The sequence below is a fragment of the Camelus bactrianus genome, chromosome 1, assembly GCF_048773025.1.
Source record: "Camelus bactrianus isolate YW-2024 breed Bactrian camel chromosome 1, ASM4877302v1, whole genome shotgun sequence".
NCBI classification, from domain to species: domain Eukaryota; kingdom Metazoa; phylum Chordata; class Mammalia; order Artiodactyla; family Camelidae; genus Camelus; species Camelus bactrianus.
The window spans coordinates 110,282,990-110,310,786 of NC_133539.1; the positions used below are offsets into that span (position 1 = coordinate 110,282,990).

At 46.7% G+C, this 27,797-nt stretch overlaps 1 protein-coding gene and 1 non-coding gene across 2 annotated transcripts; one reads left to right on the forward strand and one right to left on the reverse strand.

Annotated features, from left to right (window-relative positions):
- On the reverse strand, positions 1-27,535 carry BFSP2 (beaded filament structural protein 2). The gene is made up of 7 exons (XM_074372922.1): positions 27,473-27,535; positions 25,288-25,370; positions 22,291-22,447; positions 21,097-21,258; positions 7,825-7,956; positions 2,227-2,447; positions 1-283 (listed from the first exon to the last, which is right to left on the reverse strand). Exons 1-7 carry the CDS (start codon positions 27,533-27,535, stop codon positions 280-282), a joined length of 822 nt encoding a protein of 273 aa, XP_074229023.1. The 3' UTR covers positions 1-279.
- Positions 10,341-10,413, forward strand: TRNAT-UGU (transfer RNA threonine (anticodon UGU)). The gene has a single exon. It is a non-coding gene; the product is annotated as a tRNA-Thr (tRNA).
- Positions 27,536-27,797: the final 262 nt, after the last annotated feature.

Sequence of the window (27,797 nt, forward strand, 5' to 3'; positions counted from 1 at the left end):
TGGAAGTTGCACACAAGCGTTTATTTGGAGAGGCACGAGGGAGGTTGCTCAAGCTATAGACTTCGAGTTAAGGCAGCAGGACCCTCTCCATTTCCAGGAAGCTCTTCAGCTCAAAGTGAATCAACCGGGAAATCCAGCGGGGAATCTAGCTCAGGGTGGGGGTGGGGAGGGTGAGGGGAGAGGGGGGTAGGGTGTCAGGGTGGGGACTCCTCAAGGAACTTCATTGGTCGTGTGGTGCAGAAGGCAGCATTTTCTTCATGAAAAGAGGATGTTTCTCCATTAGCTGAAACAAACAAAATCCAAAAAAGACATTTGAATGAGAGAACCATGGATGATGAAAATTAGTAAAGACATCACAGTAGGATTATAGGAAAGGTGGGTGTCTCATGGAAAGAATTTGGCCTTTGGAACAAGACAGTTTGGGTTTCAAATGCCTGCTCTGTGGTTATTAGATCTGTGACCTTGGGCAAATGACTTCAGCTCTCTGAGAGTTCTTTCCTGTCTGTAAAATGGGGGTAACGATGTAGTTCTGGCGGGGTTTTGAGGAGAAACAAAGGTCACAAAGAGCTTATGACTGCGCTGGCGCAGAGCAGGCACTCTCTAAATGGAGCTCTTATATTTTTGAAGTAAATTCAGCCTATCTTGTTACTTTTGTATCTGTTTAATATGACTTTGTATATTCAGATATTCATAGGCATCTGAAAAAATTAGCTTTGTTACACACATCTAGCTTTTATAATCATCAGAAATCAATCCAGTAAAAAGACAACTGGAAAGGAGCTGGATGACGTGTTTTTCATTCGGAAGGAGCGAAAGTTAGGTTGCTTCCATGTGGCCCTCCTGCCTTCTGAGGAAGGGATGACCAGAGCACATCGCAGAGCCAGGAGACCTGGGCTCTGGGCCGGCACGATCTCCACCTCCCCCATGATCACGGGCAAGTCCTTTTCTGCTCTGGCCTTCTTATTCTCTCCGGAATCATAGGAGGTTGTACTGCATAATTGGTACGCTGTCTCTTAGAGCTGCTATTCTATTCCTTATTCAATGTATGCCATAGAAGGGAACTTGGAGGGAAATACAAAGATACAGACTTGTTTGTGATAAAATAAAGGCTCGGATTTCCTTAAAGAGCTGGCCAAGGAAGCTAAGCCCCAAGGCTCATGCATACCTTCCTGGAATGCCTATCCATTAAAAAGACTGCATATATGCATATAGATGTGCATGTATATACATACATGTATATACACCCACATACTCACATAAACATATATAGACGGAAGTTTGCCATTCCCAACCCCTTGCCTCTCTCCAGAATGGAGGCTGGACAAGCTAAATAGTTGTTTACCCAGCATCCCTTGCAGGTAAATCTGGTCATGTGAGCAGATTTTGGTTAAAGAGATAGAAAGGCAAGCCCATTGGAGGCCTTCCCAAAACATGTTTCCTTCATTGAAAAAAGGAGTGAGCCATGCAGGGAAAAGGCTCTCTACTGCCCCCTCTTCCCTCCCCTTCTTCATGCCGTGCATGAGGACATGGCAGTCGTGGGTGACACAGATGAAGACAGGGGAGATATCTCTGAGAGAGCAAAAGAGCTTGGGACCTGAATGACATCACTGAGCACCTAGCCTGCCTCATTTCTGGAACTCAGGTACACATGGTTTATGCCCTTGCTGCTCAGAGTGTGGCCTGTGGACCAGCAGATTAGGCATCACCTGAGAGTCTGATCAGAAATGCAGAGTCTCAGGCCTGCCCCACCCCAGACCTACTGAAGCAGAATCTGCATTTTAAAAAGATGCCCAGGTTTGGGGTGTTTTGGGTGCACATGAAAATTTCAGGAAAGTTGGTTTCTGGCTCCATTAATTCGGGTCTGTTACGTGCAGCTGAAAGCATTCCTAATAGATACCACGTATGTACCAGGCACATGTGAACCGGTACAGGTATGTCTGTGTGTGTGTCTGTATGTCTGTATATGTGAATGTACACACATCCACACACATATGGATGCATATATACATATATACTATATATGTGTCTATAGTCTCTGTATTTGTGTATATATGTATATAGGACTAGAAAAATCCTGGAAGTACTCAGCTAGAATGTGGGAATGGTGGGGGTTGTTAGGGAGTTTTGGCCTTAAGTTTTTACCTTAATTACTTCTATAGCGTTGGAAAAAATGTTTGTTTTTAAACCCGTGAGTAAGTAACTAACAGAAGGTGAGAAGAGACGCACCCGCTCTCCTCCCGGTCCAGCAGGGCGTGGTAGGACGCCACGTCCCGCTGCAGCTGGCACTTGTGCGCCAGCAGGTGCTCGCGGGTCTGCAGCTGCTGCTCTGCCTCCGCGCGCATCTCCCGGAGCTCCGCCTCCAGCCTGTTGACCACGGCGCCCAGGTTCTGCAGCTCGATGTCATGCCAGTGCCTGGCGTCATGCAAGGTGTTCTCCAGGCCTCGTTTCTGCAAAAGAGAGAACATGGTCCGGACCCCTGGCCACGGGTGGAGAAGAGGGAGGTGGGCAGAGCAGCGGGAGGGGCTGGCATCGGCCTGGTCTGTCCATTTCTCCAAGCACCATGACCTTGACGGGCTGACGTGGCTCAGTGGGGAAATCACGAATCCTTCTGAGAAGGCCAGGGTCTTGTTTATTCTAATTCCCCGATCCTTCTGATGGCGGGGGTGGGGGTGGGGGTGGGGGAGGGACAGGAACAGGGAGAGAGAGAGGAGACAGAATGATGAGAGAGAATGAGAAAGAGATGAGTGAGAGAGAGAATGAGAGAGGGAAAATGAGCGCAACAGAAATTCACACATTCATGCGTGCAGGTACACACACACACAAACACACAGACACACACACACACACACACGAGAGGCAGTTTGTAGGTGTTTCTTCAAAGAAATCTTGCTCCCTGATCTGCCTCTGGGTCTTTTAACTCTCCATTTCTCACCTTCTGGGGGCCCTTTCCCCCCACTGTGGACCCTCACCCCCTGTCCAGCTGAAATGCTAACCAATGAAATACCTTTAAAAAACTGTGTGCCTCTCTCTTTAACATTTTTCAGTAGTTCTAATTATGATGCACCTATAATTTAGCATCTGGCTTTTTATATAACACATAAGAAACAAACAAATATCTTTCTAAACTGGACTGAGTCAAATCTCGATGAAACACGTTTCTGTACCCTGCCCCCTCCGGGAGGACATATTTCCCCCGCTTTTGAGCGCTGAGGCTGAGATGAAGATTCTTGCTCATGATGTCATCCTGAATCCTGGCTGCTGTTAATCAGGGCCCACCACATTAGCTTGTTTAAATCTTCCTCATTCCATAGGATATGAGGATGTTGAGTCAGGTTCTCTTCCTCGGTACAGGTACAGGAGGCAAAATGTGATCAGTAGACAATAAATGTAGACCAGTCTCTGGTCTAGGGTTATTATCTTGCTGGGGAGATCTGAAAACCCCTCCATGGCAGGGGGGATGCGGAAATGGCCACCTGGACTCTGAGGATCATTTGTTCCAAACTCTCTGGGTTTTCTCCCTTTCTGTCCTTTATTAGGACATTGCTTGATTTGTGAGTGGTGGTTGTTGATGTCAGACCTGTAACACCTGTGATTTGGAAAAACCTTTCATGGAATCATGTTTGGACCATCTGTCTAGAGTTTTTGCTCCATGTTCATGGGTGACGTCTCCATGAGGTCTAGGATTTTTCTCTGAAGACTTAGGACCCATGGCCCACGGTGGGTTCATGGGAACCCCTAGCAGAAGTACCATGCCTCTTCCATTCCACCTTCAGAGTCCAAGTCCAGCTTCCCCACCTATGCTCCTGACATCCTGGCCTGGTTCTCCCAGAGATGCTTGTACCCGGGTGACTATGATTGTCCACTGCTGTTGGTCTCCTGCCCTGGCCCACTGAGCGACACAGCACCACAAGCAAACCGAGATCACAGAAGCACACTTATTATTGGAAAGGACTTCCTTGAATTGCTAAGCCCTCCAGAAAGTAAAATAGTGACCTCCTGTGGTTCCTGGCCTTGAGTTCCATTCCTGATCTGAGTTGACTGAACACAGAGCTCAGGGGGCCTCAAGCACCATTACTGGTGCCTGGCTGCCACTATAAACGGTGACTTGTTGGCAGAGGGGCTGAAAGCATCCCAGCTCGGCTGTCTGCGGCTTACACAGCTGTTGGGGTGCAGAGGGTGAGAGGATGGCTGGAGGAACTCTGCTGTGTTTGAAAGCTGTAGGCGGGTGTGCTGCCCGTCTTGGCTCATCTGTGCTCCTTACCTGGGCTGCAAGGCCCGGAGACCAGACCTCTGGTCTCCTAGAGCCAGCTGGGGTCAGAGGCAGCCGGTCCTGAGTCCTGAGCCCTGAGCCCTGAGCCCAGCCAGCCTGCCACTGCTCCTGTCTTCCCGTTGGGGTATGATTTCTTGTCCCATTTGTTCTAATAGTGAGGACCATGGGTTTTAAGTGTTGGGGTTACTATACTGGTGGTTTTAATAATAATTGCATAATGATAATTAATAACAGATACCATTTATCGACTGCTCACTCTGTGCCAAGTCCTGTGCTAAGGGCTTGACCTGCCTTATCTAATTAATCATCCCAGTGACTTAATGAGGAAAATTCCATTCTGGTTCAGTAGTAGATCACATTTCCAAAGGCAGCTGGGACAATGATCTCCATGCCACGTGCTCTTTTTCTCTGTGACCTTGCCACTGCCCCATCAAGAGGTGGAATCTATTTCCCTTCTTGCGCAAACTGGGCTGGTCTGCGACCGCTCTGGCCAGCAGAGTGCTGTCTAAGTGACGTTCAGGGACTTTCACACCGAAGTGTTGAGGCCTGGTAGCTTCTGCGTTCACCCTCTGAGGGAAGCCAGATGCCATGTCAGAAGTCCAACTATGTAAGACTGCCGTGATATGAGGCTGTCACAGCCAGCTACATGCAGGGGCCACATGGAGAGAGAGAGAAGCACAGCGGAGGCAGCGGACACATGAGCTGAAGCCATTCTTGGATGTTCCAGCCCCAGCAGATGCCGCATGGACCAAAGAAGGGCTGTCTCTGCTGAGCACTCTGTAAATTGCTGAATGAATGAACAAACCATGTATGATTATCTTAAGCCATTAACACAGCAGATAGATGTGATTATCAAAATAGATCCTCACTGTATAAGTGAGAAAATGGAATCTTAGAGAGTTCACACAGTGAGTGAGTAGAGGAGCCCAGATTCAAGATTCCAGGGTCTCAGGATCCATCCGCAGTTCCATGGGACGGCCGCGGTCTAGCGGCGTCACAGAGCCGGAGCATGCGGTCCTCTACTTAGTACTTGTGCCGATGGGCCATTCCCTGAACCACAGTTTTCTCTCCTGCAAAATGGGACACAGTCACAGTCCACCCCGCTTCTCAGTGTTTCTATGAGGCTCTGATGAGAGTGTAGGTGAGCGTGCTCTTGTCACTATTAGTAGCACTTTGAAGAAATTGTGTTGTGAGCACTGTACCAAGTGCTTTGGAGACATGAAGCTGATTAGACATGGTCCCTGTCCTGAAGGAGTTCACATGACTTCAGCGGATGGGCGGATATAACCACACGAACCACTGGGCTCTGAATGTGAGTGGGTGGCTGGTGGGAGGGGGGTCACCCCAGCTGTGGAGCCAGGGTCTAGGCTTTGCGGTGGGGGTGGCACTTCAGTGGGGTCCACCTCACCTGTGCCCGGGGTGTGGCCGACAGGAGCAGGAGAGGGGGGCAGGGGAAGGTCTCCTTCCAGCCATTAGGAGAACACACCCAAGGGCTCAAGTGTAGGAAAGCAAAGGATGAGTTCTGGGCATTAAAATGAAGCTGGAGTTGGGTGGTGATGGAAGGTCTGGCAAAGGGAGACTTTCTGTTTTACCCCCAGGCAATCCTACGGTAAAGGGACACTGAAAATGCAGAGGAGAGGGACAGTAGATAGAGGAATGTCCCAGATGGTGCAACAGGGGACAGGTGGAGTCTGCTGAAGGGAGGAGAGAGTGGATAAAGCTTCAGAGATATTTTGAAGTGGGAAATGGAAGCCAGAGACCTCAGGTTGGGGGACATCCATCTTGTCTGCAGAGGGCTTGCTGAGGATGGAGACTGCTGGGAGCAGCCATTCTGGGGAACACAGGACCCCTGCTTTGTTCTGTCATTGGTGCACAGGTTTTCTTTTGCCAATGCAGTTATGAGCGTTTAGACGACAGGAAATATGCAATTCATGATTGCCTCTCCCGAGTCTCAGGGAGGGCTCAGGTACTGAGCTATGGGTCACCTGACACCTAGGCTGTGATTTCTCCAGGCTGTTTTTTTTGATGATGTGGCTTGGCTTGAGGATACATCTCTAACCTTTTGCCTAGAACTTTCTATTACCAGGAGAGTGGCAATTTTGGCAGCCATAAGCACATCTGGGGAAGAAATGGCAGCCTCTTAACTGTGCCTAAAGCAACTGGGGCAGAAGGCAGCCCTCCTAACATTGGGATGTTTATCAAGGGTTATGGCAGGTGAATAAAACCGACTAGCACAACAGTCACTTAACTCTGAATAATGCAATCTCTTCCAGACAGTTTTGTAGTCAAAGCAGCATTGCTTTAGGCTGATTTTTCCTGATTTTTCTCACCTCAGACCCTTTCCTCACACCCCCTGCACCAACCCAGAGCCCATCAGAGGGTGACTCAGAGGGAAGTGGAACAACAAGGTGTGTGCCGTGTTGTGGCAAGACTGAGCATCTTCCCTGAGCTGGCTGCGTGTTGTGTGACCTCACTGGCCGAGGACAATGGACCAAGTGAACTGAAGACTCTTGAAGGAAGGAAGCTGGGGGTGATGAGATGATCTTGGCAGCAGGCAGAGGAGAAGCTGCTTCTGAGGGGAACCAACTAGAACGAATACTTGAGCTAACTTCGTGGCAGGATGTGGCTCCAGTGGGAGGTGGGGCTGCTGGTTTGGTAATGGAGCACATCAGTGGGTGGCAGTACCTAGATGAGGGTGCATGGGGGCTGGTGGAAGAAAGGGGACCTGAACAGCCCAGGACTTGAGGCTGATGGGAGGGAGAGGCTTCTTGGGCCTCAGCTGCACAAGGATTACAGGAACCAACCCCTTCATGCACTTGGGTGTGTCCTACACACTTGTGGTTTGAACCAGTATACATGACCCCCTGGAGGGGCATTCAGGAGGGGCTGTGCTCAGCACGCTAATAGAGCTTCAGTCCATCCCAGAGATCAGAGGGCCAATTGCTGTATTATTAATAATTATTTTAACTAATAACAATAATTAATAATGCAAGAGATCTGTCCACAAACCACAGTGAGCCTGAAAAGCTAACTAGCTTACTAGTTTTGCTTGTAATCCCCAGAAACAGAGCTTGACACAGGGATCCTAGCACATGTCAATAATTAGGGGATTCCTTTCAGGAAAAGGGGGAGCAAGGAAAGCAGGACAGGGCAGAGGAAAATGTTAAGCCAGAAGGTGGTCTCAGCTGGAGTCTGGCTACAGCCTGAGCTGGGGAGTGTGGATTCAACCATAGACTGGGGTCCACTCTGAAGCAAGTGGGCTGGGCTTTTAAATCCCCCTGTCGGTCAGGCATTGGCTGAGGGCTGAGGGCTGGGGGTGGGCCTACTGTCCTAGGCCAGGTGTCCTCTGGCTGAGGGCAGTTCTTGGGGCATCTGTGGGCAGCAGCCTGCGGAAGGGTATTTCAATGGGGCACTAACCATGCCCATGACACTTGTGATTTGGTATCGGATCAAAACTCACATGCTGTGAGATGGGAAACCGGTATGACTACAATTCGACAGTGGAGAGTTAAACTTGACCCAGGAGAGCCCAGGGCTCCTTCCAGCCCACTCACCAGGGCCCTTAAGGATTCCGTCTCGGCCTGCAGGCTCTGGACTTGGCACGAAGTGTTGTGCAGCTCCACCCTGAGGGCAGCAGCCATCTTCTCCTCCTGGGTCTGGGCCATGCGGGCCACCTCCGCCTGTTGCTGTGGACAATCAGGATTCGGGGTGAGCAGGGCTGAGTCCAGGAACTTCCCTTCCCTTCCCTCTCACCCTCCCCAGTCACCACTTCATTGCCTCTATCTCAGAGGAAACAGCTGTTTGATTTAAAAATCGCTCTTTTTTTTTTTTTTTTTTAGAGGTGCCCACACCAACTTGCATGCTAACGTTTATCTAGTTTGAACATATAATGCATGCAAATAGAATACAATTCAAAACATCTTCTAAAGGATATACAGTATAAATCTTCCCGTGCCCTAATCACTCAGCTCTCCTCTTTCCAGTGTTGTATCTCCTTCCAGAAGCATTTCGTATATTTGTAAATAAATACGTATGATCATGTCCCCTTGCTTTGGTACTTAATATAGCTTAGACATTATTCTATAACAGTATATACAGACCGATTACATTCTTTTCAAAGGCTGCACAGTATTGCCCTGTTTAGACGTAATTATTTGGAAGTTCCCCAGTGACGGACACTTAGATTGTTTCCAGTCTTGGCCTGTTACGAACAACGGCGCAATCCCTCATCTTCCATACAAGGGACCATCTCTAAGGGGTAGATTCCTGTATGGAACTGCTGAAAAATGTAGGCATTTGTAATTGTGATGAACGTTTCTAAATTGCCCTCCAAAGGATTTGTAACCCGCTCCAGCACTAGTAATAACCTTCCTCAAACAAGGAGTGAACCAACTTGATCCGACAGTCCCTGACTCTCTGTAAAAACCTGTCTGGCCACAGTTGTGAGCACAACGGAAGGTCTGTGGTTTGGACCTTCTCCCCAGGGCAAGCTGGACATAATCTGACTCCTCCGCACACACTCAGGGCAGCAGGTCACTGCTGCTCCTCTTTGCTGGGGAGAAGGGGAAGCGCAAGGGATCGCCCTCATTTATCTGCAGCCCAGTCTGGGGAAATAAGTGTCTCCAAGCCACTGATGTAGGAGAAAATAAATTGCTTTCTCTCCTACGTCACTGGCTTGCTGGATTTGGTATTTTTACCACCTAGGAATACTTATTTACAGACTTATGCAAAAAAGTCCAACCTAATTGACTGGCTGAGACACCCCGGGTCAAAAGGCTCACATCGCAGGAGCAGTTCTGCCAGTTCTTGCTGTTTGAAGGCTGTAAAGACTCAACACAAATGTCCCTTAAAGGCCTGGGAGCAGCTGAAGGAGAACAGACGCCGCGGGCCGCGCTCTGACTGGTTGGCCCGTGGCTGTGTGTCTCTGGGCCAGCGCTCAGCCTCCCTGAGTCCCTGTCCTTGCCCACAGATGACAGCGAGTGGGAAGTGATAATCATTTGAAACTGCCTCTGGGGGTCACTACGAGGCTTCCATATCAGGTCAATCATGTGGAAACTTTAGAACCTCAAAAGCAGGCAAATACTGGCTGTCTATATTTTCTGTGTGTAGCAAGGAATAGCAGCCAACAAATGAGTTTGCAAAAGCCACCAGGAGCTGAACACTACAACCATAACTAGTATGTGTTAAGCACTTACTTTGTGCCAAGCACTCTGTTAACTGCTTTAAGTCCACATGTCATTTAGCCTTTACAACCCCGTGAAGCAAATGTCACTGTTTTTTTTTCCCCTTTTGGGAAAATAAAGCCATTTATTTATTTTTTATTTATTTATTTTGATTGAAGTACAGTCAATTACAATGTGTCAGTCTCTGGTGTACAGCACAATGTCCCAGTCACGCATATGCATGCATATATTCGTTTTCATCTTTTTTCCATTAAAGTTTATTACAAGATACTGAACATAGTTTCCTGTGCTGTACGAAAGAAACTTTTTAAAAAATTGTATTTTTATATATAGTGGCTAGCATTTGTAAATCTCAGGTGTCATTGTTAATTCCATTTGACTTGAGGAAACAGGCACAGAGAGATGGAGCTATTTACTCAAGATCGTATGGCCTACAAGGGGCAGAGCTGGGACTCAAGGCCAGCAGCAGACCCCAGAGCTCGGCATTAACCAGCACTTAAGGCTGCCACTCCCACCTATGCATCGACTTCAGACTCCCCACATTAGAGCTGTCTCCCCCGACGTGAAGCTGGATCACGCTAATACCCCCATTTTTGGTCAAGTCCTGTGATCAGTAGCCTTGTTCTTCTCCCTCTCTCTGGGGTTGGGGCCTGGCCGGATGGGTTGTGCGGGTGCTGGGAGGCAAGCGCGGTGGGTATCCTGGCAGACGGATGGAGTCAGAGTGGCCAGGGGGAGCCATGAGCTAGAGCTGGCTCCTAACACTCACAAGAGCCGAGTGCTGCGTTCTCAGAAATTTTGCGCCCTGGTTGTTACACGGCCATCATTCAAAATTGAATTATATCAACTTACAATCAAATAAGTTATATTAAAAATGGTAATTAATGGGGGGAGGATATAGCTCAGTGGTAGAGTGCTTGTTTTGTATGCACGAGGTCCTGGGTTCAGTCCCCAGTGCCTCCACTAAAAAAAAAAATAAATAAATCTATTACCCTTTCCCCACAAAAATAAAAAATTTTTAAATTAAAATGGTAATAAATAAACATATCACTGGCTAATTATTTTCCATTTTATCCTTACCTATGCTGTTGAGGTTTTTTACATCCATGGTACCCGTGTGGTGGAAATAACACATTATGCTGTGCCCTGCACATTTCTTCTCCATTCTGCTCATTTACATCAAGTTAGTAGTTTGAAATCAGCCAAAATTTACACCATTGAAATAGGCAAACACTACAAATCAGGGATTGAATGACTATTTTGTTGATTGTCTAGACTTAAGAAAGGGATGCAGAAAATGTTAATAATGCAGATAGAACTTAAAAGTGGGTGATTTCTGTGGCTATTGCATTGTGGATCGCACCAAAATTAGGGAATGTTCTTCCAGCATTTTAAAATTATTATCTGATTCACAAAGCAGTCACTCACATCACTGATGAGTGAACACATTAAGGTCAGTGAAAATTCACAGCAGAGCTTTCCTCATTCATCAGTGGTGTGAGTGACTTTTTGCTTAGTCAGACATTAATAATCGAGCACTTTTCTGTAGTCTGATCTTGTGACATTACTGTTGATGACAGGATTGTAAAAATGGTTGGTGGATTTCCAAAGAAACAGCAAGTCACACTGAAGTTATAGGTGCAAGTGGAAAAACAAGGTATTTTTATTTTAAAATTTGCTATTTCTAAAATTGTATAAAGAAAATGTCAACAGAAACTTTTATGTTGCCTTTAGGTAGCATCGTGAATTTGACTGGCACATAAATACGTATGCTTACATTTCCGGCAGAGAGCAGCTGTGAAACGTCACCAGCACAGCATAGGTACAACTGGGCACGAAGGGGAGTCGGTCCCGTGCAAGCACGTTTCAAAGCCTTGGTGGACAGGTCTGGGGTGAAGCTGCTGGCCAAGGCCATAGCCCCAGCCCCAGCCCAGTATGCTCTGCCCCTCCTCTCACCCAGACATTGTCTTGTGCACCGCGGCTCAGTGGTGTGTACTAGTCTCTGGAGGGATGAATCCCCATGTCTTAATTCCATTAGCAAGACGCCGTACCCAAGTGCTTCCCAAACATTCTGGGACACCCAGCATGGTCTGTCACATATCTGAATACAAATTCAAACTATTTTTATTTAAACCAGTTCACTTTTTTTTGGTTTGTTTGTAACAGAAACTGTAGGTAAGTTCTCAAATTTAAATATGCATCAGCATCATTTGGGGCATCTTATGAAAATGCAGGTTCTGATTCAGGGGATCCTGAGTGGGGCCCAAGGATCTTCATTTAAAACTTCCACGTGATGACTGGTCTTTGAAAGCCAAGTTCTGGATTGCTGCATAAACTGATAAAACTGTATCACTTGCCATAGATAGAAGATAACTGAAAAATTAATAAAATGAAAACAAAACACTGTATTATTTGATGACGAATGTTGCCTGCCAAGCTGCTGAGTCTCAAAGCTGGCTTTCTCCTTGTTGAAAGGTGAGATTAATGAGTATAAGAGAAGGGTTAATAACCTCCCAGCACCAAATGGAAACTTTCTTATACTGTTTAATTCAGCTTGAAAGAGAAGAAGAAATGAATTTGATCACTATGAGTGTCAGTGCTGTTTTAGAGCATGTCCCAAACCTCAGATCAGCTTGCCACAAGTGACATTTGCCTTTCATCTGGGGACAGTTCATTGCTTTAACTCACCTAAAAGTATTACGTATTCTTCTTTTCAGATTTATGTTTCCTCGTTTTTATAATAACTCTACCTTTGTTTCCATTTCAACGCAATGCCTTCAGGTGTCCCCTCACACACCAAATAGTAGGTGTGTGGTTCTAGCCCCCGAGCAGGGAAGGTAAGGCTGTGTACTGTTCTCAGGGCAGTTGCTAGGATGTGTGGTGACATATGGATACGTTAGTCCCCAGACTTTCAAACCAGCTCAAAATCTTGGCTCCACTGTGCAGGAGCTAGACTGCCCAGGTTTGCACTCCATCTATGTTTCTTGGGCAGGGGAGCATGCTGACATTTTGAAATACGGTAAAAATTTTCAAGTTAAAATGTACAAATGGGTGTGTTGGTGCACATGAAGTCACAGGCTCACTGGTTTTGCAGCTGGTGAACAGCTTTATAAGAGCCTTGCTCCAATGCAGAGTACAGCTAACTGCCTTGCTCTTAAGTTTCTCAGACCCCACAGGATCACACTGACCTCATTATGGTCACTGTCACGGAGAAAGGGAAAGCAGTGGGCCCTGAGGGGACACAGGGGTCCCTGCTCTTATCCACACAGAAGGCGCAGATTTGTGGTCTGGAGAGATCCTGACGGGAGTCTGGCATAACCTTTTGGCCCCTCAGGGCGCAGCCCTCCCAACCTCACACAAGATGTCCTTGGCTCATCCTTAGAAAAGAGGATGAATCAAGGCTCCCTCCACTTCATGTGATTTTCCAGGTCAGCCCTGCAGGTACGAGTGTTGATTCTATAGTCAGAACGTGTTGTTTGAATCCCAGCTCTGCCACTTTCTACCTGTGTGATCGTGGGTAACATAGCCAACCTCACCGAGCCTCAGTTTCCTCCTCTGTAAAGTGGATAAAGTCGCAATTCCTAGCTCATATTGGGAAGATGAAATGAGAACAGACCTGTCAAGAGCTCAGGACACTGTCTGGCACGTGGTAAACACTTAGAAATGCTCTGCTGGTCCCGCTTGTCCTTGTGGAGCAGTGGTCTCTCTGTCCATTGCCTTGCGCCTGCCCCCCAGCCACCCTCACACGAGACTGTAGTACCTGGTGGGCAGGAACAACTTTCTACTCACCCCTTTTGGGGACCCGACATGGTTTTCACACCTAGAACATGCCCAGCATCGTTTATTGAGGGTCTACAATGTGTCCCGGGCACATGCCAGCGACCACGGAGGAGAAAGGGCTACCAGCAATGGAATTAAATCAAATCTAATGTTTAGGTGGATTGGCTGTCATTATTCTAACGATTATAAGGTACTTGACAGTCACCTGGTGTTGTTTAGCTGAGGATGGCTTTTGACAGGCGGCACACACACCTGAACGACCCCAGCCGGATGGAGGATTTATGGGGGAGAAGGCTGGATGCCATCCCGTCTTCACCAGAGACCTAAGATCTCCTTACAGGGAATTAAAAAAGAAGCAGATGTCTCAGTGAAACATCAACACTGACGGAAGAGCTGGCCAGGGGAGGCTGAGCCAAGTCTCTCCTTGAATTTACATGAGAACTGCTTGGCTGCTGAAGCTGCTCTCTTTAGGGTGCAGGACCAATTCCCAGCCTCGGTCGAAGCTGCCAAAAGAAACAGAGGAGCACGTGGCTTGGTGGACTGGCTGCCCTCTTGGTCATGAGCAAGCTCGCCCTGCCGATGAAAGGGGCGGGGGAGGCTCTGCAGTGGGGGTTATTCTGAGGGGAAAGGCACATTTGCTTCTGAAAATAATTATCAGAGTCTACTTGACAGCAGTTTCGTTCTGGTTCGTGGAGACTATCCCGTTCCTGAGAAGGGACGCCTCTGCTTCATCCCTGCCAGGAGGCTACTCTGTTGAATACAAGCCACCCTACCTGAATTTCTCAGGGGTTTGGGTTGTTTTGTCTTTGAAGATCTCTCAGTTTAGAAGTAAGGGCCCTATGCCTTTCATGGAAAAGAGCTCCTGTTAAGAAATATCTAAGACAGCTTTGAGATCAGCAGAATCAGGTGGGCTTCATGTCCACAGCGCCAAGCGCAGGGCCAGGAGCCTGGTCTGTGCTTGGCAAATGGAGTCTGAATGAGGCAGTGAGTCAAGAGTCCCCGGCAGAAGGTGTGAGGACAAGGCTGCAGTGGTGGGTGGCCCCTGGCATTGATAGACAACTGGTTGTTGACCAGTCGTGGGGCTGAAAACACACTACAGAAGATGAGGACCTGGGAATCCTTCTACGATGCATGTGGCTGAGCCGGGTAGTGGGGTCAGAACAGGCAAAGGACAGGCCTCCCTCAGTGAGACAGTCTCTTTATTTTCCCTACTCTGATTCCCCACCCCCTTCCCCCAACAGCACCAGCTGGGCTGCACCACACAGAGACAGGAATCAAATCCTGGCCTCCTGGCTCCTGTAATAACCCTTCCTTCCTGCCTAACAACATCTTTTGGAAAGCTAGCCAGAACCTTCATAAATTAAGCAAAAAGACAAATGACAAGCTGGGGGGTATATTTGCAACTTACATCAGAGAGAGAGGACTAATTTCTCTAATGTACAAAGAGCCACTACAAGCCAGTAATAAGGAGTCCGAGACCAAATACAAATGGGCAACAGATACGATGTGATAGTACGTGAGGAAACACATATGGATGAAATCCAGCAAAAAGACGTTCCACCTTCCTTATAACATGAGAAGTGCAAATAAAAGGACACTGAAAACCCATTTTTTACGTCTAATGTCGGCAAAGCTCACCAAGTGATCACAAAGGGTTAGAATTCACAGCGCAGGTGAGGGTGTGGGGAATGGGTGCCCGCAAACATTTCTGATGAGAATGTAAATTGCTGTAACCTTTACAGAGGGAAATTTGGCAATATGTATCAATATTGCCTGTGCACATAATTTTTGTCCTAGCAATTCCGTATCTATACATTTATCCAACAGATCCATTTCTCTTTTGGGAAATGAGGGACATACAAAGCTAGTGACTAGTCTTATCTATAATAGCAAAACATTGGAAGCCACCTAAATATTCATCGGGGGGGCATGGCATACCCATTAGCTGGAACAAGGGTTGGCATCTTTTTCTAGAAAGGGCCAGACAGTAAATATTTTAGGATTAGCAGACCACATGGTTTCCATCTCCTTGAAAGGAGCTCTCCTGGGTGGCCGTCATGGTACTATCACATCAGGCCATCTTGCAGCCTAGAGCCAGTCACCTCAGAGTGGCAGAAATCCATTTAATACAATTTCTACATCTCCTAGAAAACAGACTTTTTTTGGTAAAAGCAAGCAAAGAAAAGGCATAGACACAGCAGCCTGCATTTGCCCCAACAGGACAAGTTATTGTTTGCAAATATGAATGACAGGGTGACATGCTATCCAAGGTCTCTAGCCTCTTCATGGGTAGATCTAGACCTATGCTGCCCACTAGCCACGTGTTGCTATTTAAACAAAATTAAATTAAATTAAGTTAAATTGGAAGTTCAGTTTCTCAGTAGTATTAGGCACATTTCAGACACTCAATAACCACATGCAGCCAAGCTAGCACACTGGACTGCTGCCCAGATTATAGAACGTTCCACCACTGCAGAAGTTTCTATAAGAAGGCACTGCCTTTGATGAAATTCAGTCTCTGATGTCTCTTCCAGCCCTAAGATTATCAATAACCAGAAACCTCACAATTCATCTCTATCTGTTCACCTCTCTTCACTCTTAGCCGTCTCCACAGTCTGTCATCCTGACCATCTGAGGCATGATGGTTACGGCTCAGTTCAAGTTTCTGACCACAAATGCCTTAAACTGATCTGAGGCAAGTGCAGACCTACTGTCGGAGCAGGGCAGGTAGTCAGGAAGCAATCTATTTGCTGTGGAGTTACTGGCCCTGAGGGACTCACCGGCGCCTCCCATCCCCGACACCAGCTCATGCTGGTAATTGAATAAGCCTTTGGTTATCCTACACATCACCCAGCTGCAGTCAACAGGGGACAGAGATGCGGCTTCTGGGATTTGTGGGGAGAGCCTCCAATCCCATCAATGGGCAACTGACATGGGGAAGGTCTACCTTTTGAACCCTAAGCAGCTTGATTCAGAAACTTTGGGAGCCCTTAGCCTGCAGCCTGGCTCTGTTTCCAGGAGGGTCGTATATTGTAAGGAAAAGATCATAAAAAACTATAATTGTATAATATTCTTAAAATTTTTTTTTTTTTACTGTTTTGTTTGTTTTTTGGATGGGGAAGCAATTAGGTTTATTTATTTATGTTAACAGAGGTACTGGGGATTGAACTCAGGACCTCATGCACGCCAAGCCTGCACTCTACCACTCAGCTATACCCTCCCCCTACTATGTAATATTCTTGAAAGTGTCTTTTTGGCTACCCAGAACATCATTTTCCTGTTGATGATAAAGGACCTTTGAAACGGTTGCATCTGTGAAAGAACTTAGTGGAAATAGCCTGGCCACAGAGAAACTAGAAGCTCTCGCCTCTTTCCCTCCTTTCCTCTCTTCCTTTCTTCCTTCCTTCCTGTAGCAGGAAACACATCTGTAAAATGGGACTAACAATAGTTCCTGCTTTTGAGGCTGTTATGAAAATTGAATGAGCAGACAGGATGCCAAAGGTCTAGCCGGCACAAATGGATAGCTGTTTTATTTTTGAATTCTGGGACTTCTATCAATGACTGACGGATGACTTCAACGCACCCATAAGTTCCACCAAAGTTTTAAGGAAGAAGGGCACTGAGAGATCTTAATCCGACCAAGGTCAGGGTGGAGCATACTTGCACCTAGGACTGTCTTTTTTTTGTTTGTGGCTCCCCAGAATGGAAATATCTCAGTGTATGAATCTAGGAAACAGGTGAGTAACAGTGGCCCTTCAGTATTCCCCAAGGTGGCCTTTTTAAGGTCTATTAGTTGAGACTGGGGAGTGTGTTCCATGGTTCACCAGGAGGTCCGGAGCGTGGTGTGGCATGCCGTCAGAGGTTCCTGAAGCATCCCTAAATACCCTGAGTCAGGTAATCACAAAAAACAGGAAAGGAAGGACTAGACTTTAAGACCCTCTGGAAATTCTCCAGACCCACATGATCCCTTAACCACTGAATCCTGCAACTTGAGATTCTCCAAAAACCAGACCACTGAGGTCCCCGACATCTATAACATCCTGGCTGGAGAGAACCTAGCGGAGCCTCTTTACAGGCTTTTGCTCATTAAGAAACAAGAAAAGTTGGCAGACAAATGGGAGCAGAGGCTGATGGCATCCACCCTCATCCCCTGGGGCCTTAATGTGTTAGTTCTCCCCGGCTTCCTTCCCATGGTCAGATTCCACACCTCTGCCTGTGGGCTTTCTCAGAAGTAAGTCCTTGAAAGGTCACTCTGCTAGCAGATAGCAGATGACTGAGGGGAGATGGTATTATTACCCCAGCTCCCTCGCCTCTCCCCTCTCCCATTATTCTGTGCTGTTCCCCAGACGCCCCCGGGGGTGCTCCAGGCTCCTACAGACAGAGTGGTTGGATAACGAGTTCTTTGTTGGTTCACATTTCCACTTCCCCCAACTTCCAAACAAACCACCTACACTTCAATATTTGTCTCAGGATCAGTTTCTGGGGGAATCTAAATGAAGATATAAATTAGTCACGTCAATTAATGTTCAGTCTCTGCGGGCTAAGAGCTAATTAACTACATGTTTATATTCTCTCTGTAAAAGGTTTCGAAAGCAGCGTGTGCTGAGCCGTTTCGCATTTATGCTTGGCCGCCAAGAAACCGACAAGGGATGCTGGGGCTGGGCTGGGCAGGAGTCAGCCCCCAGGGCATGATGGCAGCTGACAAAACTATTTATTGGAGGATTTCTGGCTGTCAGTTCTGATCTCTGCTGATGATCAGAGGAATTCACTCATTCTGCAAATATTTTCTCAGCTCTGCCTCTCGGCAAGAGGTCTGGGCAGCATCAGCCAAAATGAAACAAGTACTGTCTGTTTTCTCTGAGATGCAGCTTTCAGATTACTCTATTAATGAAACACCAATGAATCTGTTCAGAATTAATGTTTGAGTGACTGTTGGGCCGGTGATGATTCTCGGGAGGGTGAGGGGTGAACAATAATGACCAGTTTTTTTTTTCTTTTGCACGCTATGCAGGATTCATTGCTGTTGATTACAATGCCCCTCCCCGATTTCCCAAAGAGATAATAACTATGGTGCAGTATAGACCCCCAGGAGTGTTGGGACAGAAGAAACTTTGCAAATGGCTGGGCCACTGTGATTTAGCTTTGGGAACAGAGCCAAGGAGAAGTGACAGCCCAATGCAGAGAAAATGTCCCTGGACTGAGAGCCAGCATAGCTGAACGGTGCTGCCACAACAAGCTGTGTGACCTCAGGACATCAATTGCCCCCTCTGGGACTCAGTTTGCTCACCTCTAAAATCAGAGAATGGGTTGATGGTCCCTAGGGTCATTAATTATAAATATTTGTGATCCCTTGAGAAGCAATCAGCCCAAATCAAATCTCTGGTTGGTTTCACTTTCTCTCTGTGTTGTTCCACCTCTCACTGGTTGTGGCGGCTGCATTTCGTGGAGTTTCTAGTTTGCCATGGAAATTGTTGTGACCTGGCCCAAGGAACTGAAGATTAGACAGAAAAACTGTTGGAAAGGGGTAGGAGATGGAGAATTGGAGAGTGGAATACGTTTTCTGGGCTGGAGAACACTGGGGGATCCAGACTTGTAAAGACCGGTGGGGAAATTTCCTGTTGATCCTTGAGGGGAAGAGGTTAAGGGGGTCTGGGAACAGAAAGAATAGAAAAGGTTCCCCTTTCTAGAAAAGGTTGAGTTTTCTCAACTCGCATGTTCCCAACCTTGGCTGTGTGTTAGACTCATCAGAGAGCTTAAAAACCTTTCCTCCTTCTGATTGAATTGGTCTTGGGCCTGAGTGTTTTTGAAAGTGTTCTGAAATAATTTTGCTGTGCAGCCAGGATTGAGATGCACTCAGGGGTCACCCAGAGCTCAGGATCAGCTGTCTTGCCTTCTTTCAAATGCTACCTAATTTTTCCCACTTTCTTCACACCTTCCTGCCTTGTCTGTTCATTTCTTCCACTGCCTCAGAATGCCAAAGTCACGAATGGGTGGGAGGCGGACAGGGAAGAACAGACCCGTGCATTCGGTCTTCTGATTAATTCCTTTCTTACTTATGAGGTTTGATAAAAGGTGCTTTCTCTCCCTGACTACTTAAGAAATTCAGGCTACTTACGAAAAACTGGAGAAATACTCAAAAGCAAGAGAAAACATCTCCACGTGGAATGGGTTCCTCATTTACAGACAACCACTGCTCATGTAACACCTTTACATTTTAGTGTTTTCTTTCTGATTTTTAAATTTAAAAAAATTTTTTAGAGAGAACTTTTGTTTTCAGCTTTATTGAGGTATAACTGAAGTACAGTAAACTGCTTTCTGATCTTTTCTTGATGCCTACTTTTTTTGCTTGAATGCTTTACCTAATGTTTATAGCAAGGATTGGCAACTGCAGCCCGAGAGCCAAAGCCAGCTCACCTCCCGTTTCTGTAAATAAAGTTTATTGGAACATAGCCGCGCTCACTGGTTACCTTCTGTCCATGGCAGCTTTCACACCACAGTGGCAGAGCTGAGTACTGCAGCAGAGGCATCTGACCCAGGAAACCTCACTATTTACTATCTTGTCCTTTACGGAACAAGTTTGCTGGCCTCTGCCACATGCCAACCTGCACTCTCCCCCCTCCCCATTTCACTTTATTGCAAGAGCATTTCCCATATTGCTGTAAATGCTTCATAAATATCATTTCTAATAACTGCCTGATATTTCATTGCATGGTTAGGTGTTGTTTAATCTTTCTCCTATTACTAAACATTTTTCCTCAAAAAACTGAAAACATTCTTACCATATGATCCTGCAATCCCACCCCTGGGCACGTATCCAGAGGGAACTCTAATTCAAAAAGATACATGCACCCCAATGTTCATAGCAGTACTATTTACAAAAGCTAAGACAAGGAAGCAACCTAAATGTCCATCAACAGATGACTAGATAAAGAAGTTGTGGTATATTTATACAATGGAATACTATCCAGCCATAAAAAAGGATAAAATAATGCCATTTGCAGCAACATGGATAGACCTAGAGATTGTCATTGTTAAGTGAAGTAAACCAGAGAGAGAAAGAAAAATACCATATCATTCATATGTGGAATCTAAAAAAAGAAAAAAGAGGACACTAATGAACTCATCTACAAAACAGAAACAGACTTGCAGACATAGTAAACAATCTAATGGTTACTGGGGGAAAGGGAGTGTAAAGGGATAAATTTGAGAGTTTAAGATTTGCAAATGTTAGCCACTATATATAAAAATAGATTAAAAAAACAAGTTTCTTCTGTATAGCACAGGGAACTATATTCAATATTTTATAATAACCTTTAATGAAAAAGAATATAAAAACAAATATATGTATGTCTATGCATGACTGGGACATTGTGCTGTACACCAGAAACTGATACATTATAATTGACTATACTTCAATTAAAAAAAAAGACATTTATCTGTTTTTCCTCCCAATTTTTTCACTCTTCTAATAATAAATGCTTCATTGAGTATATTTGGATGTATACTTTACCTGTATTTTCAATTATATCTTTAGGATGGGGTCCAGATCATTCAACTGGTAAGTAGGAACATTTTAAGACTCTTGATACACTTGATCAAATCCCTTCCTCAAAGATGTCACACTACTTTGTGCTCCCCCATAACACAGCAGAGCACCCACTTCTCCACATACTTGCCAACATTATTACCATTTTAAACATTTTCTGATTTGAGACAGATAAAAAGCTATTGTTTTAAATCACGTTTCTTTTCTGTCTGATGAGTCTGAAACGGTTGCATTCCTTCTTTTGCAGTTTGGCTGCTATTCATCTTTGCTTGGCTTCCTCCTGCACAGGGCAGAGTGAGGATGCCGGTCCTGCCTCTCACCTTGGCTTGGAGCAAGGCTCCCGCCTCCACTCTGTTCTTTTCGACATCTCTCTCCCAGTGAATTCTGATCGTCTCAAGGATGTCATCCAGCCCAGTGCCAATGGGAACATTCATTTGTTCCAGCTCAGATCCTGCCAGCTGTTTGTACAGCATTTTCACATCCTGAAAATGACAACATAAACCTCAAGTGAGTTCCAGAGGAGAAATTCTAGCCAGCCGAAGCCCAGCTCTGTGGGCAATACTTTGCTTCTTGTTCTGCTGCTGCCAAACATAGGGCTTCACAGAGACACGCAAACTCCCAGGTGCTCTTCCCAGCGCGGGCGCCATATTCTTTTCCCAGGATGCATTTCCTAGGCTGGTCTTCACAAGCCCAGGCCCACCCAAAGTAAAAATAAAAAGAAATAAATAACAAAATAACAACACTGAGTGAGCAACAGCAGCAGGATGAACTGTGTGAATGTCATCAAGTCAGAGTAGGTGGAAAGAGATTTAAAGATAACGGTGGGGTTTTTAAAAGGTTACTGTCAGAGAGTGGTAACAAACCATGGAGCTAAGAATGGGAGGAAGTGGGCTTATTGGTTCCTGCTTAGCTTAAGGTTAGACAAAAAGAGGAACTTCCCCATGTGAACAGGGTGAAGTGAGTTTTGACTTTTTCAGCTGCAAGCACTTTAGATGGTGGATCAGTGACGGGTGTGAGGTGGTTTAGGCCCAGTGCAGTTCTGTGGGATGCTGGACCACATCACCCCTGGAGGTCCCCTTCAGTCCTGTCACTCAGGGATCCGACCTAATTTCACTGACAAGTGTGTACACACCAAAGTCTAGATCTACTTTCAGAGTTATTTTGTTTGTCCTATAGAGTGTTTAAAAAAAAAAAGTCTGGGAAAAAAAAAGTCTGAAATAGAAAGTCTAGGGGAAGCTCCCACCGATTCAATACCGGTTCCATCACTCACTACTGCTTGGACCAGTTACCTTCTTATCTCCAAAGAACCCATTTAGGTACCAGCCTGGCCCCTGAAGCTGTCTGAGTTTGAGACTCAGGGTACCCTCACCCACTACAAGGATTTGGAAGGATTTTACTGGCGTGTTGCCTGCAGCTCTGGGCAAGAGACGCAGGGAGGATGTCGTGGCCTGTGCAGTGAAGCTCAGCCAGAAAGGTGAGCACCTCCCGTCTCGTGGCCACCAGCCCCCACCTACCTCTTCATAGCTCCTTGACAGAAAGCAAAGTTCTTCTTTCAGGCTTTCTATCTGACTCTCCAGATCCATTTTGGTCGAACTGGCTTCATCGATGACTTTATAGAGAGAGTTAATTTCCTCTTCCGCTGCCTTCCGGAACGGCTGCTCATTCTCATACCTGCAGGTAAGGGAACTCAATCAGCAAAGCGGGGCAACCTCAGAGAAAGATAATCAGATTTTAAATGTGACCAACAGGCCAATTTGGGGATAGTTAGGCAATGAAAGCTAAAAGTCCCTGTTCCAAGAGGGTGCTGTTCATACAATTGTTACACGTTGATTTATTAAAATGAAAGTGATTGCAGCCAGCTTCTGATAACCTGGCTTAACAGGGTGCCAGCCTCGTTCCCCCTAGTGGGAAGCACAGAGCTCTAGAGAAAGCATCTCCAAGAGTTCTGATCCAGGCAAGGGGACTGGCACTGTCATCATTATTCTGATTTGCCATCCTTTTCACCTGAGAATCGTTTGACGAACATTACTGAGAATCTGCCGAGTCCAAGGCTCCGTGCTGGTGATCCCCAAATGAAGAACGTGATTCTTATCTCCAAAGAGCCCGCGTAAAATTTCAGGACCCAAGCTGCAAACCCAAATGCCTTCAGGGACCGTGTGGGGAATGCAGAGGAGGGATGAAGTCCAGGCAACAGGGAGAGGTGGGGATGTGCGAAGGACAGTGCGTGCTTCACCGAAAGGGACGCTGCTGCCCAGCACCCCACCTCCTCCACCGCTGTGTGGGAAGGGCTGTGAGCATCTCTTCAAGGGAAACCGGAAACCTGGATTCGAGTGTGAAATATGCGCTAACACAGGCACATGTTCACACGCAGATGCAAGTCTGAAACTGGCCCCTCTGAGTTGTCTCAGTCTCTGGTTTGCCCAGGCCCTTTTCCCTAACAACTACCCAGCATCTTTGCCAGTTTCTCCCAGTGTCCTTCCTTTCCTCCCATGGCCTTCCACTCAGCCACATCTCACCCCTTACCTTCATCCATGCACAGAAGGGAGAAATCTCACACCTCCCATTCCAGAAAGCATCTTAAGGTCTTAGAATTTTAAGGGACTAGCATTCAACTATCCAAACTCCTGCCCGGTGACAATCCCTTGATGGCACTGTTGATAGGTGATCATGTGGTCCCTGCTTCAGTACTTCCAGAGATGGGGACTCATCACCTCCCAAGGCCGCCATGCCACTTTTTGGACAGCTCTAACTACTGCAAATTTCTTCCTTTGAGACCTTTAGTCTCCATTCCTGTAAGAGTCTGAGTTCCACCAGCTGGAACACCCAAAGTCTGTCTAGTCCTTTCTCTGGCCGTCCTACAAATATTTGGAGACACTCTCATCCCCCCAGCTCCATCCCCTTCACTCCTCCAAGCCTTTTCTTCCTCAGGTTATGCATTCCCAGTTCCTTCCTCCATTCTTCATATACATTGGTTTCCAGGTAGGCAAAATAATGTATGAATGATCAAATGCAGAAACAAATGAACGAATGAATGAGTGAAAGAAATTTCAGGCAGGTCCTACCTTAATTTCACTCCTAAATACATTCTACCTTAAACTTAGTGTGAATGGCTTCATGTCTGTTGGCACCTGTCTTTAATTGCGCAGGGAGCTGTCAGTGGCTGGATGCTGGCTTCACTTCTCTGTGTACCTGTGACCTTGGCTACCAGTGCTGGGCAGGACGGCAACCCCGGCTGGTTGAGAGTCTCCTTGACTCCAGAGTGGCCACTAATGGAGAGTCTTGTAGCAGGTGGAGAAGCTTAGTCTTAGAGAAAGGACATGACGAGGGGTCTGGGGAGATGCAGAGATCGCTGTTTCCATCATGATACCCTTCTTAGTCCTAAGAATGGCTGTGGGACCGTGGTCTTCCCCAAAGATTCCCAACTGTATGCCTTTCCTCCTCATCTTTGCCGATTTAGGGACTAACAATCCCATCGCCCACCCAGTTGCTCAACCCCCAGGACATCCTTCCCACAAAATATTCTCAAAATCACTGTGCTCATCCATAAAAAGGTCTTCATTTTGCTTCTCCATAAGGCTAATGTTTCTCAGACCTCACTCACCTTCATGATTTTGCCCTAAATGTGTATCTCCTGTATCATTTACTTTATATTGTTCCTTAAATTCGTCTGCTTAAAGAGTAAATCTTAATCAACCTTAAAAGCTCTTTATATTAAATAAAATTTAAATTGTTACTATACATGGTAAAGTTCCATGGGCCATATAATAGAAGGTAACTATAAAAATGAATACATGACTATTAAAAATAAAATGTTTATCTTTATACCAGTTAAAATGATCTTCATCAATGGTCTACACATCACACTTTAGGGAAACAAAACATTGTATTAGGCTCCAAAGAGGTGGTTCTCAAGGCTAGGTGGATACTAAGAGAACCTGGTCAGCTTTAAAAATACTGTAGCCTGCCCTCCCCACCTTGCTCTCTTTCCACCCGGGACTCTGGTTTAACTAGTCTGTGGGGGTTGTGTGCTGGCATTTTTAAGTGCACATGTAATTGTAATATATAGTCCCTACACTGAGATGTATTGCTTTAAACCAGTAGTTTTCAAAGTGTGGTCCTGGGACCCGTAGGATCAGCATCATTGGGGACTTGTTAGAAACATTAAGTTTTGGGTCCCTCCTGAGACCTGTTGAATCAGAAGCTCTAAGGGTGGGCACAGCAATCTGCGTTTTCTTTCAGCACCTCGGGTGACTGATGCACATGAGGTTTTGAGACCCCTGCTCTAAACCCAGTGACGCTGGCAAGATCTCTGAGGCCCTGAGACCCAGTTTATGTCTCCAAGGAGGTTTGAGCCGGACCATCTCAGCTCTGGGTTCTCCTAGGACCTCTGTCACTCCCCCCAGCCTTCCATGAGGCTGGAGGTGAGTGCTGCGGACTCGGGAACCGCATTACCCGAGTGGCCCAGGAGTCTGGAGCGCTGAAGGACAGTCCCCTCTGCTGTGGGGTGTTACCTCTCCTTAAAGTCGTCTGCGCCCGCCTGGATGTTCTCCGTCTGCAGCATGAGCCTCGCATTTTCCAAGACAGCCTCGCCCACCTAGAATGACCACACACCAAAGGACAAGGTCACTGCAATGCCTTCCCTGCTCCCCCTTGCCCCCAGCGCTGGGCACAGAGGCTCTGGGGAACTGAGAGCACCTTTCTCACGGCAAATATTTCTAGAATTCAAGTGTCCCTCTCTAATAAAGGGGGAGGAGTTGGACAATAAAGCATAAAATCTGGATATCTTTTAAGAGCTTTTGGGGTTGGATTTTTGGGGCAAAAAGATTAGCCAAGACAGACTTGCTCATAGCCTGTCACAATGATAAGCTTTCATCCCTCCGGCAAAATTTCTGGCTCTTTAAATGAAGTTTCACTGGCTTGATTTAGTGGCTCTTACCATTTCTGGCCATGGATGCCTTTGAGAAGCTGATGAAATTTCTGGACCAGTGCTGTCCAGCAGAACTTTCTGTTCTGTATCTGCGTTCTCTAAGACGGTGGCCACATGTGGCTACTGAACACTCAAAAGGTGGTAAAGGAGACTAAAGAACTGAACATTTAATTTTATTGAAACTTAATAAATTTAAATTTAAATTTAAATAGCCACAGGTGGCCAGTGGCCACTGTGCTGAACAGCACGGCTCTAGAATTCTGTCCAGCCTCAAAACATGCATGTGGATATAAACCCTGTACATACAGTTCTGGGGTTTCATGGAGCCCAGAAGAATGATTTCTCTAACTTGGCCCCCAATACCTTCAGGTGGGCAATGGGGGGGATGGTTCTCTTCTTAACCCGAGAAGCTTCCTTTAAAAATATCTTTTACATCCTGGCTTTTCTATAATCTTTGGTTTGGGGTAGGGATAAAATAACCGTTACTTTAAAAGAAGGATCTGCAAATCTGAGGAGGCTTTCTGGAATGATAAAGACATTCCCTGTCTGGATCTGGTGATTACACTGATATATAAGTGCCAAAAATCTGTTAAGCAGTACCTTTCAGATTTGTGTTTTACTATATGTAAATCATGTTTAATAAAAATATACACAATTTGAAAAAAGAAAGATGCAAATCACTGTTTTAAGGTCTTATCAGTCCTTTGCACTTGAATGTCAGTGAGCAGCAAGTTCTTCGTTGACTCGGTGGACGACTTCCAGCACCAGAGGTCATAGACCAGAGAGAGATGGAAAGGATGGGGAGAGGGAGGGGCCCTAGGTGCTGCCTCCCCAGTGTGTGAAGATGAGGTTGCTAGTGGGAAAATCAACGAAATAGACAAACAGCAGAGGATGACCCTGCTGGAACGGGGGAGTACCATCACTTTTCCCAGCCGTAGCTGGGACGTGCCCACACTGTGCTCCCTCGGTTCCCCCAGCAGACCCCTCATCCACCACACAGACATGGCCCTTCCCCAGGGTCAGCTCCCTGTTCGTTGCTGTGTCCCCAAGCTCTGCGTGTGGTGGACGTTCCATCAACACCCGTTGAATGAAGGCATGCATGAATGAATGGTGTGACCATGGTGAGCCATTCCCAGCCTCCCCCATCCCAGGTCTGGAGGTCATTTTCTGGAAGCCCCCACAAAGGGTGTTTTAAAATGTACCCTGCTCTTATTCAGGTATGGTGAGGCCAGCAGATCAGGTGATGACTGATGTTGAAAAGATCTTTTGTTACCCACGAGGAGGGGCAGCCACTCCACACAGGGCCATGTCGGGAAGGACCAGGGGTGGTCAGGAAGCAGAAGGGCTGAGGAGAAAACAGGGGCTAAAGGCTTTGCTGTGGTTTTCACGGGAAGGAATGGGCGAGGTGGGGTAAGCAGCTGGGATCGGCTGGTTTGAATAATTTCTGCGGTCTTTGGGCTGTAGGGGTGGTTCCTAGCTGTCTGGTACCTGGTCTGGAGGTGACTAGGGCAGAGGGATGTTGCCTCCTGGAGTGTGAGAGCCAGAGAGGGGAGGCTGGGAGTCAGGGCTGGGGCACTGACTTGGGATTGGTTGGTTTGCGCCTCAAAGATGCTCTCACAGTAAGTGGTCACTGCCTCTAGGGTTTGCTAGTCCTGCATGCGGAAGTCCCTCCTTGTCACTGAGGCCCAGCTGCAGAGAATCAAGAATACAGAAAACAAGGAACTACACTTAACATCACTGAATATAGTTCATTCAAGGGCTCTGGCTACCTGAGGCCTCTCTGAGGACCTCTGGCTGCCTGGCCGAACCCCCTCTACATCCTCCTCATACATTGCCGCCCTCACATTCAGGAGCCCCCTTTCCTAGTCTTCGGACACTCAGTGATGCCATTTTACAGATGACAAATTTGAAGCCCAAGGCAATTACCCTGCTTGATTTCTCACAATCATGCCCTCGTGTGGGACCCCGAGTCATAACAGGTGTCCAGATCGTGGGCTCAAAAGCCACCGCTGCGGAGCAGACGGCTTCAAAAGTGCTCTAGACCAACTAGGTGGCCGTGTAGGGCCAGATGCGGGCAGGGATGGCCTGGCAAGT

Coding starts and splice junctions, on each gene's coding strand:
- BFSP2 (XM_074372922.1), bottom strand. CDS start 27,535: ATGTATGAGGAGGATGTAGAGGGGGTTCGGCCAGGCAGCCAGAGGTCC. Junction 25,371..27,472: donor GGTCCTCAGAGAGGCCTCAG/GTAGCCAGAGCC, acceptor TGGTCATTCTAG/GTGGGCGAGGCTGTCTTGGA. Junction 21,259..22,290: donor TGTCAAGGAGCTATGAAGAG/GTAGGTGGGGGC, acceptor TGTCATTTTCAG/GATGTGAAAATGCTGTACAA.